The 12,534-nt window shown below is 43.0% G+C and overlaps 1 protein-coding gene and 1 pseudogene across 2 annotated transcripts; one reads left to right on the top strand and one right to left on the bottom strand.

Moving 5' to 3' along the window:
* The first annotated feature begins 307 nt into the window (after positions 1 to 307).
* On the top strand, positions 308 to 1,907 carry LOC141028000 (large ribosomal subunit protein uL18-like; annotated as a pseudogene).
* Positions 1,908 to 9,079: 7,172 nt separating this feature from the next.
* On the bottom strand, positions 9,080 to 12,257 carry LOC109737285 (F-box protein At5g49610-like). 2 transcript variants are annotated; one of them, XM_045230979.2, is made up of 2 exons: positions 11,413 to 12,257; positions 9,080 to 11,289 (listed from the first exon to the last, which is right to left on the bottom strand). In XM_045230979.2, the coding sequence occupies exon 2, from the start codon at positions 11,247 to 11,249 to the stop codon at positions 10,095 to 10,097; it is 1,155 nt and encodes a 384-aa protein (XP_045086914.2). In that variant the 5' UTR covers positions 11,250 to 11,289; positions 11,413 to 12,257; the 3' UTR covers positions 9,080 to 10,094. The 2 variants fall into 2 exon arrangements, with proteins under 2 accessions (XP_045086914.2, XP_073361119.1); XM_073505018.1 differs by having other exon boundaries at positions 9,080 to 11,267.
* Between the last annotated feature and the right edge of the window lie 277 nt (positions 12,258 to 12,534).

Here is a 12,534-nt window from a genome sequence, read left to right as displayed (position 1 = left end):
AGTGTATTAATTAATCTTGAACAATTTGGATTTAGGTAGGTGATTGTGATATTGAACCAAATTTTTCTGTGATTTATGAGATTTTAATTGGATTTAGTTAGGAAATTGTGTCTTAAGAAGATAGTCAAAGATGTTTGATGGATTATGAGATTTTTGGTCTAATAGATGAGCATGGTGATTATTATATTGGTGGATAAATGAACCTTTAATAAATTTGAAACAATTTGGATATAGTTAGCGGACTATGATCTTTAACCAAATTTTATGGTGGTGCGGCGGCTCATGCGGCGTGCGGTGGCCTCAGAAGATGGGCGTCAACATCTGCAGCTTGTGCACAATGGTGACTCCACGCATCTCCTACGCCCCGCAACCCTCTCCTTCCTGGCACAGGAGGAGCAGGAGCAAGGATGCCGAGGAGGTTCAGGTTTGCCTCCACCTCAGCTCTCCCCCGTGCTCTCACTCTTGTCTCCCTTTTTTGTCTCATTCTGCAGCTTCATTCAAGCATATATTTTAAATTGCTAGGTATTCAAGGTAGTTAGCTTATCTATGGACTACACCTACATTTGATGTTAGAACTCTGATACTAATTTATGTTCTTGTAGCATGGGTGAATGGTGCTTTAGCTTCAATGACCAATTTTATTGCTGAATATTTTTCCCATTGAAAGTGTCAAAGAATATACAACTTGGTATGGAGAAGTTTTCTTATGCGGAAATAAAGATTCTTGTATGCAGAACTATTTGGGCTCCTGCAGCTGTATTAGTTGGTTTTAGTTCTCAAATTTTTACTTTGTGTTTTTTGGCAAAAAAATTGGATGTATGAATCTGAGATCTGGACCTCAAGTTCACTGCTTTTCTTTTCATCTGCAGTCGCGAGGAAGAGTAGGAACATCAGTCAGAGAGGGTTTCACATACCTCTTCTACACTAACAAGTCTTTGCTTTTCAGGATTGCTATGGTGAGCTGCTGCTGTAATGCTTTAATTTTCTTTTGTGTTGTCACTTTGTTAAACTTTGTTCTCTTATTCTGATGCTATGATTTGTGGCTAGATGAGATTTGTGGTGAAAAGTCTCCTTTATTTTGTTTACCTACAAATCTTAAATGCACGATTGATAATTTTGCTGGATAGGTTAGAAATCTAAATAATAGACATTTTAAAGGGTGTAGTTGGTAAACAGGGAAAGCCAAGAAAATTATATAGCTTACTTACAGTGTTGTTTGATCCATCGCTCTGCGGCAGGCTCACTGATGGAAGTATGCCTAATCTTGCGCTACATTTATTGCCGTTGTTGGTGTGTTTCTTTTATTCTATATTTAGGGGGTTCTAAGCTATTGAATTAGGAAGCATGCAGTTCTATCTGTTTGAGACCCGCTTCAGTCTGTGGGCTACTGCAGGGAGCTTTGGATGGTGGTCTTGATATTGCGCACAGTGACAAGAGATTTGCTGGCTTCAAGAAGGATAAGAAGCAGCTGGGCGCTGAGATTCACCGCAAAATCCGCAAATACATCTATGAAGGTCATGCTGCTGACTACATGAAGGTGAGTTGGATCCATTGGCCTCGTGGTATTATAATGCCATTTCTTCATTCCCTAGGGCTATCGTTGTTGTATACATGAATTCTTTCTGGAAGATATATCTGGGCCAGATTCACCCATATAAAGTATCCTGCTTTGTTCTTATTTCTGAAGCAGCTTACTGAATCTCGTTTTAACTTCTGCCCTACCCTTATTGCAGTCAATAGCTGATGAGGAATCTAAGAAGTACCAATCTCACTTCAGTGAGTACATCAAGAAGAATATTGCGGCCGATGACATGGAAGCACTGTACAAGAAGGTTCATGCTACCATTTGTGCTTATCCTACCATGGCAAAATCAACCAAGGAACCTCCAAAGACACACAAGAGTTAGATATATCTTGCTTTTTATTAAAGTCAAACAACTGATAATGAAGTTTATCAATATGTAGTAATGTGTATAAATGTTTTCTCATGCTCATGTAGCCTGTTCATTCCTAAACTATATGTTTTTCTTTTGTTAAAACCTTGAAATATTAAGATGTTAGGGTAAATAATCTTAATAGAAAAGTTTTGCTATGCAATGAGATACAGTTGTATGCAAAAAATAATCTTGTCTTATATAGTTATATATCAAAACTATGGATTTTCTATGCACTTCCTGCAATCATTAATGTTCATTGTCTTTGTTTGGATTTTGTTGGGCACCTGCGGCGACGTGCTGTTGGTGCAGCAGAGGGCTTTGATCCTTTTGACTTCTTCTTCTGCTTCGGTGGTAGGAGCATCCTCAGAGTCTGCATCATTGGACACGACGGACGCGTCGACAGCGTGCTCACGGAGCCTGGCCTCTGTGTTGTGTTCTCCATCTTGCAGTGCATGATGAACTACACACTAAAGTTCAGCTGAAGTTCCCCTGTTTTCTTCTACTACAAGAGTTCTGTCGATTTGTACTACTTGGCTGCAAATGTATGCCGCTTGCATCACCATACGGATAGTGGTAAGAATGCAGCAGCAAATCCAATAGTAGGTAATCATGACAGTATTTCACCACCGGTATCTTGCTGTCTTTTATGGTTGCAGGTTTGTTCTTCTGGCACTATTCATGGTTCTCATCATAGCCATACTGAATGATGGCAAGTGGCATCTCTGAATTTATCATATGAATTATGACTTGATGAGCTTGCTTGGCTACTGACCTGCTGTGTGGGAAGGGCATCCTTTTACCAGAGCTATGGATTTTAACATGCTCCATTTCCTTCAGGTCTTTTATCGCTCTCCTAAATTTATCTGAGTCCAGTGGGGTTGCTCATGAATTACAGAATTTAGGCTTACAGTAGGATGAACTTCCTTGAGAATCAATAATAGAAAAGTTTTGGTTAAGAGCAATTTCCAACGCCAGAGAGAAAATTTATACTTCACTGTTAATAGGAATCCACCTCACGTTTTCTTGTGTTCTGCCTTTCTCAAAGTAAGAAAAGCAAAAGTTGGAGAGAGAAATTACTATATTAGTTAAGACAACTAATTTGCATACAAAGGCAGCAATGCACAAGCAGTGTCAGTGTTAGCGTGTACTTATTCCAGAGATGATTGGAGTAACCGTTGACAGGTTCAGCAGCCACCATATAATTGAATCACAATTAATAGACTAGTAGGCAAAGATATTGGAGGGCTACTTTCAGATCAATTCATGACTATACGTATGGTATGAGCTATTCATATTGCCGCGAACTTGTTGAACACGGCTATACTGGTGGTGAACAAAAGCACAAGTTTGTGTGCAGTGTGAGCTAAGAAAGCCGGTTAATCATTCAGCATTATGCATGGTATTCAGTCAAGTTCGCGAAGTGTCAAGTTCAGTTTTAAAAGCTGAACCCTCAAGTGTTAAGTTTAGGTAACAGGGGCTGTGGAGTAACTGTAGCTGGATCAAATCCTGAATGTCAAGTTCAGAATATGATACTCAATTATCATGACAAAATTTACTACTTTGGAATGTGTGGGTCCGCTGGTTTCCGACTAGTTGATCTAATCATCTTGAATTGACAGGTTTTCTGAATATACTCGCAAGTTGCAACCATGGCCTTACAGTGCTACACGCCTCTGCTGAAGCCCCAACTAGGCCAAGTCTCGGTCAACCCTTCCATTAACACGGTACAGGTTCCAGGTTTGCTTTGCCTCGCACGAACCCGTTCCATGACATCTCGCTGGAATATGTACCGGATAACATGTGTTGATGTGTGGATGCACTGGCCAGCGATTAGTTATTCTAATACTCTTCTGATAATTATCTTCTCTGAATATACACGAAATAATTGCCTTACAGAGTCAGTCCTCTGCCCCTCTGCTGAAGCCCTAACTGGCCCAAGTCTCGGCCAGCCCTTCTCTAAATCGATGCAGATTGCAGATTTGCCTCGCACCAATATGCTCCTTGCATAAGCTAGTAATCTCTGGCCATATTTCATTTTTTATCCTACTTGCATCATGCCTGATGACTTTTTTTGTGGCACCAATTTTAGTGTATGTTCGAGGAGTAGCAGATTTTACGGATCTTTTCTTTGTGTCATTGCTTCATCAAATGGAAATTTAAGTAACGGGAGATTCGTCAAATGGAAATTTAAACCAGTTTATAATTTGGTGAGGAATCTATATATATTAGTGTGTGTTGTTACGTTGAGCTCTAAATAATGGGGAGCACGCAAAATTACATTCAATCCAAATAGGGCTGGTGTTTGCATCTGTATTCTGTAGTTCTGTATGTTGTATTCAAATAAACTGTTGCTTTTTTGGTGTTCATTTTCGTCTTAATAATGGTGATTGTTATTCACTTGGAACCATCATGTAAACCTAGCTGGACATGGTCAAACTATAATTTTCCATGTTTCAAAATACTATGTGGTTTAGTACTTTGTTCCAAGAGTCTTTCTTTACAGAATGGATTTTTTTCCAGTATTCTCCTAAATCATTTTGGTGTCTTGATGTGATCTAATCATCAGAATGCATGAACTGTATTGAATTCTTGTAAGGAAGCATTTGAATGTTACTTGTCCTGATCTAATTATCTGCAATCCACAGGTTATGGAACTGCACTTGCAATGGTAGCAGGAACGACCTTGCTTGGGCGACCTTCTCTGTTATGATATTGTTGTCTAAGTTTAAATCCCTAAATCTGCTCCATGTTTTATTGTGTTGGATGTGCCCCAAGAAGCTTCTTTCTTTTGATTTTTGTTGTCAATATATTCTGTGCATGCTCCTCATACTCATTATGAAGTTTGGCAAATATCAATTCTCTGGATGTTCTTCATAACTATGGCAAATCACCTGAAGTTCAAATGTTAGCATAACTAATAAGTTGTATGTTCGGCAATGACACAATGCACAGATCAAGTGTTAGTTTTCTGAAACTATTGTACTGTGAACTGATGCTAACTTCCTCACTTTAATTTGTAGTTTGGCCTACATCTGTACGTGGTGTTGATGTGAAGGAAAAGACCTTAGCAGGACTACTGATCGTCTCCTTGCAACTCATTTTCTGAAACTATTGTACTGTGAACTGATGCTAACTTCCTAACTTTTATTTCTAGTTTGGCCTACATCGGTACGTGGTGTTGATGTGAAGGAAAAGACCTTAGCAGGACTACTGATCGTCGCCTTGCAACTCATTTTCTTCAGAAGTGTCTCGGCTTCAGACATGACAACTTGAGAATTCAGATTTTTTGTAGCGCAGAACCCATAAGTTCCTATCTTTGTGCTAGCTAAACTTGAGCTTAAGTTGTAATGGTGTAGTCAGAATTATTTGTGTGATGAATTTTTATTCTTTTATGTGTCCGTAGTGAGTTTGTGGTTTTATTTGATAATTATTTGTGAAAATTTTAGTACTAGCAGTTTCTACGGTTTCTATGGTTATCTGTAGAAAGAAAAGCATCATCCCCACTATAATTATCAAATAATTATAGCAACTCATGCATGTTCACTAAGTTTAGTAAAAATATTAGTTTCTCCACTGTGAGCTGCTAGTGCTTCATCTCTAGCCACAAATTGAGCAAACGAGCGTAGAACATCATGCATGTTGCAGACACACTGATCAACAAACTCTGTATTTGGCTCTATAAGATTTCTCAGTATCAGCTCCTTATAGTACTTTCTTCCTAGTTCTTCCAAGTCATCCAAGGTCCCGTGAAGAAATACTTCACTAATCCACATGCCAATGATTTCCTTTCTTAAAAACACCACAGTTTTAGGGAGAAGGGAGTAGTGCAGAAAGCATTGTTTGGCACAAGAAGATAAATCTTTTTCTGAATATTTTTTGTACTTTTAAAGTTTTTGTACATTTTGTTTTGTTGCTGTGGAAATTGTTGCCATTGGAATCGGCAAAATATCAGCAATTTATTAGATAAATAATGGAAACATCATGGTGAAACTATGACCATGCAAACTACAGATCCTCATCAAAACAAACATGAACTGGGAATTAGCACATTGTTGAACCAAAATAGACCAGGCTCAACTGCATGGTCCTTTTTTGGGGTAAAAGGAACAAGACTAGGTTCCACTATGATGAACAACAACAGAGACATGTCACATCAAAATAATGCCAGCCAACACAACCGGTCACAGAGCAGCAGCAAAGAAAGACCCTACAAGTTACAAGATTTATACCACCAACCTTATTCTCCCAACTGATGAAAGTCAATCAATCCCTGTTTCAATAAAAAAAAGTCAATCAATCAAGTTCATGACTAATTCATTCCTAACCCCCCAAAAGAACCTGGAAACAAAACCAACCAAAGGCCAAGCTCGTAGGTCTTCCCTTGTCTCGTCTTTGTTTGTTATCTGAACTTGCACATTTGTCGTATAAGTGTTTAGTTCTTCAGTATCTTCCTTCAAGTGGCGACGGTCTAGTTGGGTCTCGATCGGGCATGAGGCGATGACATAGTGTTAGATGGTGTTGCTTCCGGTTCTGGCCAGGGCAGACGACGGCGGTGCCTGCGAGCATTGCTTCCTTCTTGAAGGCATCGTTGAGGTGGCATGCTCGCTTCTACGCCCAAAGTAACTCTAGGGGAAATCTTAGATCCACCACGAGATTTGGATCGAAGTTTGAGATGTCCTCTCAATCCAAAATAATTTTAACAGTAAGGTTGGATCTTTAGGCAAACATGATCACTCATAGAGAAAGATCTTTCATTCCTTTTTCATTTTTATGAAGTATTTCATTCTGCTCTGGGCTCGTTCATTATTTGTTCTGAACTGAGCAACCATTTGTTCACTGTCATAATGGTCATTTGGGGAGGTTTATAACCATGTAAGGCCTCAAAAGGAGTTTTTTTCAGTTAGAAGTGGTAAGAGTTATTGTACCACAGTTCAGCTAGTGGGAGCCAATTCACCCTGTGTTTTGGCTCCTCGAAAACCATGCAACACAGATAGGAGACTTGGCGCATTGGTTAACTCTTTTTATTGGTAATCAGTTTGCAGGGTGTGATGTTGTGTTGATACATCGTTCCACCTTCACACATTTTAAAAGTTCTTGATAGGGTTAACTCAAAGGTTTAAGGAATGCTATGTAACTCCGTGACTTTGTCCGTCATAACCTAGAAGACACTCTGAGTAGTGTAGGGGAGTGCTAATGGTAGGAAGTGAGCATACTTTTCACACAAACCACTACTCCTAATATTACTTCTTTCCTCAGATTTGGGAACACAAGTGATAAAGTCCATTGTAATGTGAGACCAAGCAATGGGAGGAGATGATAGATGTTAAAGTTTACTGGGAGGATGGATATGTTCAAATTTTGTCGTTTGACAACTAGGGCACTGAGGGACAAATGTTTCAACTATAGCTTTTAACTTTTGCCAATAGAGAATCCTTTTGATCCTGTGATAAGTAGCTCTTATCCCGAATGACCACCTAATGTAGAAGAATGGAACTTGTTTCCGTCGGTACATTAGATGTACCAACATAAAACCTATTGTTGTACTTGAGAATGCCATTGTGGAGAAAGAATTGAGGAGTGGGATCAACGTCAGAGGCAACTTCTTGTGTTAGAATTCGTTACAATCTACCTATATAATCTTGCAGTTACAACAAGAACAACTTGATTCATAGAGATAAGGTATTGTACATAGTTTAAACTAGTTCCCTCAGCTATCAAAGCCGTGATCTGGGAAGATTTATTGTAACCGCCATGTGTACAGTGTTATAAATACAATCCACGCTGCCTCCTTAGGGAGGTACAAACGCTTACACAAAATCTCACATGGTATCACGAGCCATTCCACTTTGTATCACATCTAGTGTGTTGCATCCAACCAAAGTCATGGCTAACTCGGATAAAACTCGCTCCGTAAACACATGCATCGCCCTAGCTCCCTTGCAACATGCTTGCGGCGGTCATCACCCAGCCGACTGTGTTGCGCACATGGAAGGCCATTTGGAACATCTTCCTGACTTAGATAAAACTCACTCTGTAAACACCCGCATAGCTCTCTCGCGGCATGCTTGCAGCGGTCATCACCCAACCTATTGTGGCACGCACATTGAAGGCCATTGAGGGTATCTTCTCGACATAGACAAATTAAAGCTTGCGTCGTAAACACCCGCAATGCCCTAGCTACTACACACAAGGGCTCCGTCCATCTCCGACTACATGAACAAGTTGAAAGTACTCAGGCGACGAGATGGTCTCCGTGGGTAAGCCACCGGAAGATGAGGGAATGATATCTACTTCAACCTAGTTGTGTCCGATGTCGTTGCACGCTCTAGACTAGTCTCGGTCAGCTAGGTATACTCGTTGCGATAACAGACAACTTAGTGTTTGTCAGCATCAGCTATAACTCTGCTTGATATCATCCAGCCAATCAAGGACAATAGTGGTGATGGAATGACAATTGATAGTATGAGTGGTATCCCTCATTGAGAGAGCATCTGCCACTACATTTTTATTTTCTTTTTATATTCAATAAACCTTAGAAGTTTGTGTTATAATCTTTTTCTAAGTCTTTGACTCGTCATATTTTTCAGACCTTCCTGATTTATTTTCTGGTCGGTGCTCGAGCACAAACACAAACACAAACACAAACATGAGGTCCGCGTCTGCAAAGGGGGAAAAAAGGTCCCGCACATTGAAGAAGCAAACAAGTCCGAAAAGAATCACAAAATGGGATGTAGCTCAGATGGTAGAGCGCTCGCTTAGCATGCGAGAGGTATGGGGATCGATACCCCACTTCTCCATTTTTTTTGTCTTTTTATTTCTTTGCAGATCTGAGTGCTCTAGAATCCAAATTAATCTACCAAAGAAAAAATGGAAACATCATGGTGAAACTGTCACCATGTAAGCTACAAAATCTTCATCCAGATAAAGATGAACTGGAAATTAGCACATTCACCTGGTCCTTTTCTTTGGCTAAAATAGAAGCAACAGAACCAGGGTCCACTATGATTAACAAAAACACAAAGATATGGAAGAACAGCCTTGCACAAAAATCCTGGTCATAGAAACTACAACCTTTTTGCTCCCAATTAGTGAAAGTCAATCACTAGAGCTCATAACTTGTTCCTACCCCGCAAAAAAACCCTGCAAACAAACCAACAGCCAATCTCTTTTCTCCGAAAACGAAGTTCATCCTTGCCAAAAAAAATTAGTCGTATTGAAGTAGCAATCAGACACATAACAGCGGTAGCAGTGATCGAATTACTTGCCACCATAGTAACAATCAGAAATAAAACTATGCTGCTGAGCACCAAATCACATGCAGTTTCTGAAATGTGCCTAAGAAAAGACATCTCCACACAAAGAACTGCAGAGGCCGGAGGTTATCCTCCTTTTCAAAACCAAAAAAAATCTCCGCACAGAGAACAAGAGCGTCCAGGTGCCAAAATCAAGTGTGCACTGAACATGAAAGATCAAAATATTGAGCTACATAAGTGAGTGCCTGAACCAACAATTTCAGCAACAAAACTGCCATAACTACTCGTGAAGGAATTAGCATTTCAAACTGCAATCATGCCTTCCGTGATTTTTCCAACGGTGCAAAATGAAAGTAAACAGGGGGGAACATCAGAACACTTCCAGAGCATAGATACTCGATGGCACTGAGCATGAAAGATCAAAATATTAAGCTGCATGAGGGAGTACTTGAAGTAACCATTTCAGCAACTAAAATGCCATAACTTCTCGCTAAGGAATTAGCATTTCAAGCTGCAACATTGCCATTCGTTTAACAATGCAAATTGAAAGTGAACTCAGGAGAACAATACAACAGTTCTTTATAGCAGTAGACACACCATTGTTCAAAACATACATTAACACGATGTTCAAGATAACATGACACGCATGAAACGATGATACTAGAGTACTACTGCCTCCGTCCCATAATATAAGAACATTTTTAACACTACACTAGTGTTCTTAATGTTCTTATATTATGGGACGGAGGGAGTACTTCAGAATACAAAGTGTTCGGTTCTACTAGCAGTTGTACTAAAAAGTAAGAACATAAAACTGAAGGCAAGGTTCATACAGATACATGATAGATACTACCAGGGGCACAACAAAGAACTAGTCCAAACCATTAAGATGGAGCATGGCATCTTATAGAACCATGACGAACGGAGGCTCGTTGCTCACAGCGTCTTCTTCTTGCGCCTCAAACAGTGGGACTGAAATCATGCTCTCTTGGAAGCGATGCCAAGAAAGTGTCAAGCGGTTCTCATGCTCTTCGCTTTCTACATTTCCTAAAAACACACCATCAATGTCACAATGCAACAGACGACGAGGAGGCTGCGCCATCAACAGCTCACGTTCATTGATCACAGCCAGCCTAGGGATAGATTTCCACAACTTAAGCGGTGGAGATGCATCCATCGCTAACAAGTTAATCCGGTATCGAAACCCCCAGGTCTCTGCATCATAGTCCTGCAAGACCCAAACATCCAAAGTGACGCGGTCATGGTCGGTGCTGACATACAAAGCAAGGTTGTCGCCCGTATCCAATAATAGCACGTAGCTGCCCAATTGTGCCGGACGGCTCATCTGCCGGAATGTCTCGGCTATGGTTTCAAATACCGTTATGCTGCAACCCATTGCCCAGTGGAGGCTACCACGATGGTGGATCGGTGGATGGGCAGCAGGACACCCATCTTCTGAAACTGTCGGCCATTGGATGCGTCTTGGCTGGTCCGAACCCACGGTGAAGACAAGGTAATGAGGCTGCTCAACCTTAACAGCGGCGAATGTCCCCATGGGCGCGGCGTACGACACCCAGAGCACCCTGTATTCTCCAGATGGCTGGTGCCGGTACAAGCCGAGCACGTCGACTCCGGTGATGGGGCTGATGAACTGTTGTCGCGGAGGATGCGACAGCGGGGCGCACTTGCGGGTGGCCGGGTTGCAGATGTAGAAATCTGAACCCCGCCACAGGATGAGGAGCCCATCACAGGTTATGAAGCGCATGCATATACCGAGGCTTGCGTACCGGAGCAGGGGCCGTATCTTCTGACCACTGGAGGCGGAGGCGGAGGCTCCGGCGACGCGGCTGATGCCATGGTCGTGCAAGATGATGGGCAGCGAGGGCTGGCGGCGGTGGTGGCCGAGGATGAAGGCGTAGGTGGATGTGCCGCTGCGCCACGACCTCCGGACGGCGCGGCAGCGGAACACGTCCTTGACAGGCAGCCGGGCGAGGATCTCGTCGACGACGAGCCACTCCGGCAGGTCGTCCAACACGGTCGCGGCACGGCTGCCCGGCATGCTGGTTCCTCGCTGATACTAGCAAGCAAGAGAAAAATCTCTAAAATAAAAGCAAAGATAAAAGTAAGCCACGGATTTGGCGCAAGAAAGAAGTGCTCCGCCGATCTACCGGCTTAGAGGAGCGGAGAGGAGAGAATTGACAGAGAGATCCGAGAGGGTTTACTCTGCTTCTGAGCCGGCACGGTTGAGCGAGAGCGACGGCGTTCCTCCCGGCGTCCTCGGAGGGCAGGCGTCCGGGGGAAGAAGGCACTTTGGCGAGCAACCTCGGATGCGAAACTGGTGGTGAGCGTGCAAGGAAGAGAATGGGCGGTGTGAAACTGAATCGCGGTGCGCACCACTCTCTGCCAGTGCCACTGCCAGGTGCAACTGCAAGCTGTGGAAGATGGGACTGGACGAGCAGAAAGTAGCTCCTGTGCTGCTGCTGCGTAGGGTGGAATTGATGAGGGGAGAGCCGGAGAGAAGGGAGCGCTCGGATGCGTTCAGACCCAGCTCCTGCACCAGTGGCCTGCACAAATCATTAACTTTCCATCATCTAGAACTGTTAACCCCGTTCAACACCAGATAAATTAAGAGCATCTTCAACAGCCGCCCAACGCTCGACGCGCTAAAAAGCAGTTTGCAACGCGCCCATCGTCTGGAAAAGCGTGGCGGTAGCGCTGGCTCCAGCAGCCGCGCTAAAATTTAGCGCGCGCGTAGCTCGAGCAGCCGAACATTGCGTACATATTTAAAAAAAAAGATAAATAAATATTCATAGATAAAAAACGACGATACATAGATATTTTACATAGTTTCACAGCATAGATAATAAATAAAACTACGGACCAACGATATAAAAAAACTACTAGATAGTGCAATGCAACTACAACCTACTCCCAGTCGTCATCATCATCATCGTCGTCATCCTCGCTGGTCTGGTCCGAGGTATCGAGCCACGTGTCGTCCCAACGAGGATCATTAGCCGAAAAGATCGACTGCCCACCATTTTCAACGATCTCGCATTGCGATAACACCAGGGCCTTCCGCCGTCGCCTGTCCAACCGGTCCGCGTGGCGCTTTGCTGTCTGCTCCGCCCAGTAGGCGCCACTCCGCCATGGCCCACTCGTCCTCCTCGGCGATGAGGAGGCGGCGCTGCCGCTCAGCGTGCTCCGCACGGTCTTGTGCCGTGATAAGACGAGGCGGAGGGGCAACGTCCAGCGCCTGCCGGAGCGTGTAGACGTCCTGGAAGTTCATCTATGGGCGCGGCCTGCCTAGGCGCCACGCCGCCGCGTCGTACGCGCGGGCGGCC

The sequence above is a fragment of the Aegilops tauschii genome, chromosome 7 (genome assembly GCF_002575655.3).
Source record: "Aegilops tauschii subsp. strangulata cultivar AL8/78 chromosome 7, Aet v6.0, whole genome shotgun sequence".
Taxonomy (NCBI): Eukaryota; Viridiplantae; Streptophyta; class Magnoliopsida; order Poales; family Poaceae; genus Aegilops; species Aegilops tauschii.
This window is presented reverse-complemented; position numbering and strand designations above follow the sequence as displayed.

Excerpts from the sequence above, each read along its gene's own strand:
- LOC109737285 (XM_045230979.2), bottom strand. The coding sequence starts at position 11,249 with ATGCCGGGCAGCCGTGCCGCGACCGTGTTGGACGACCTGCCGGAGTGG.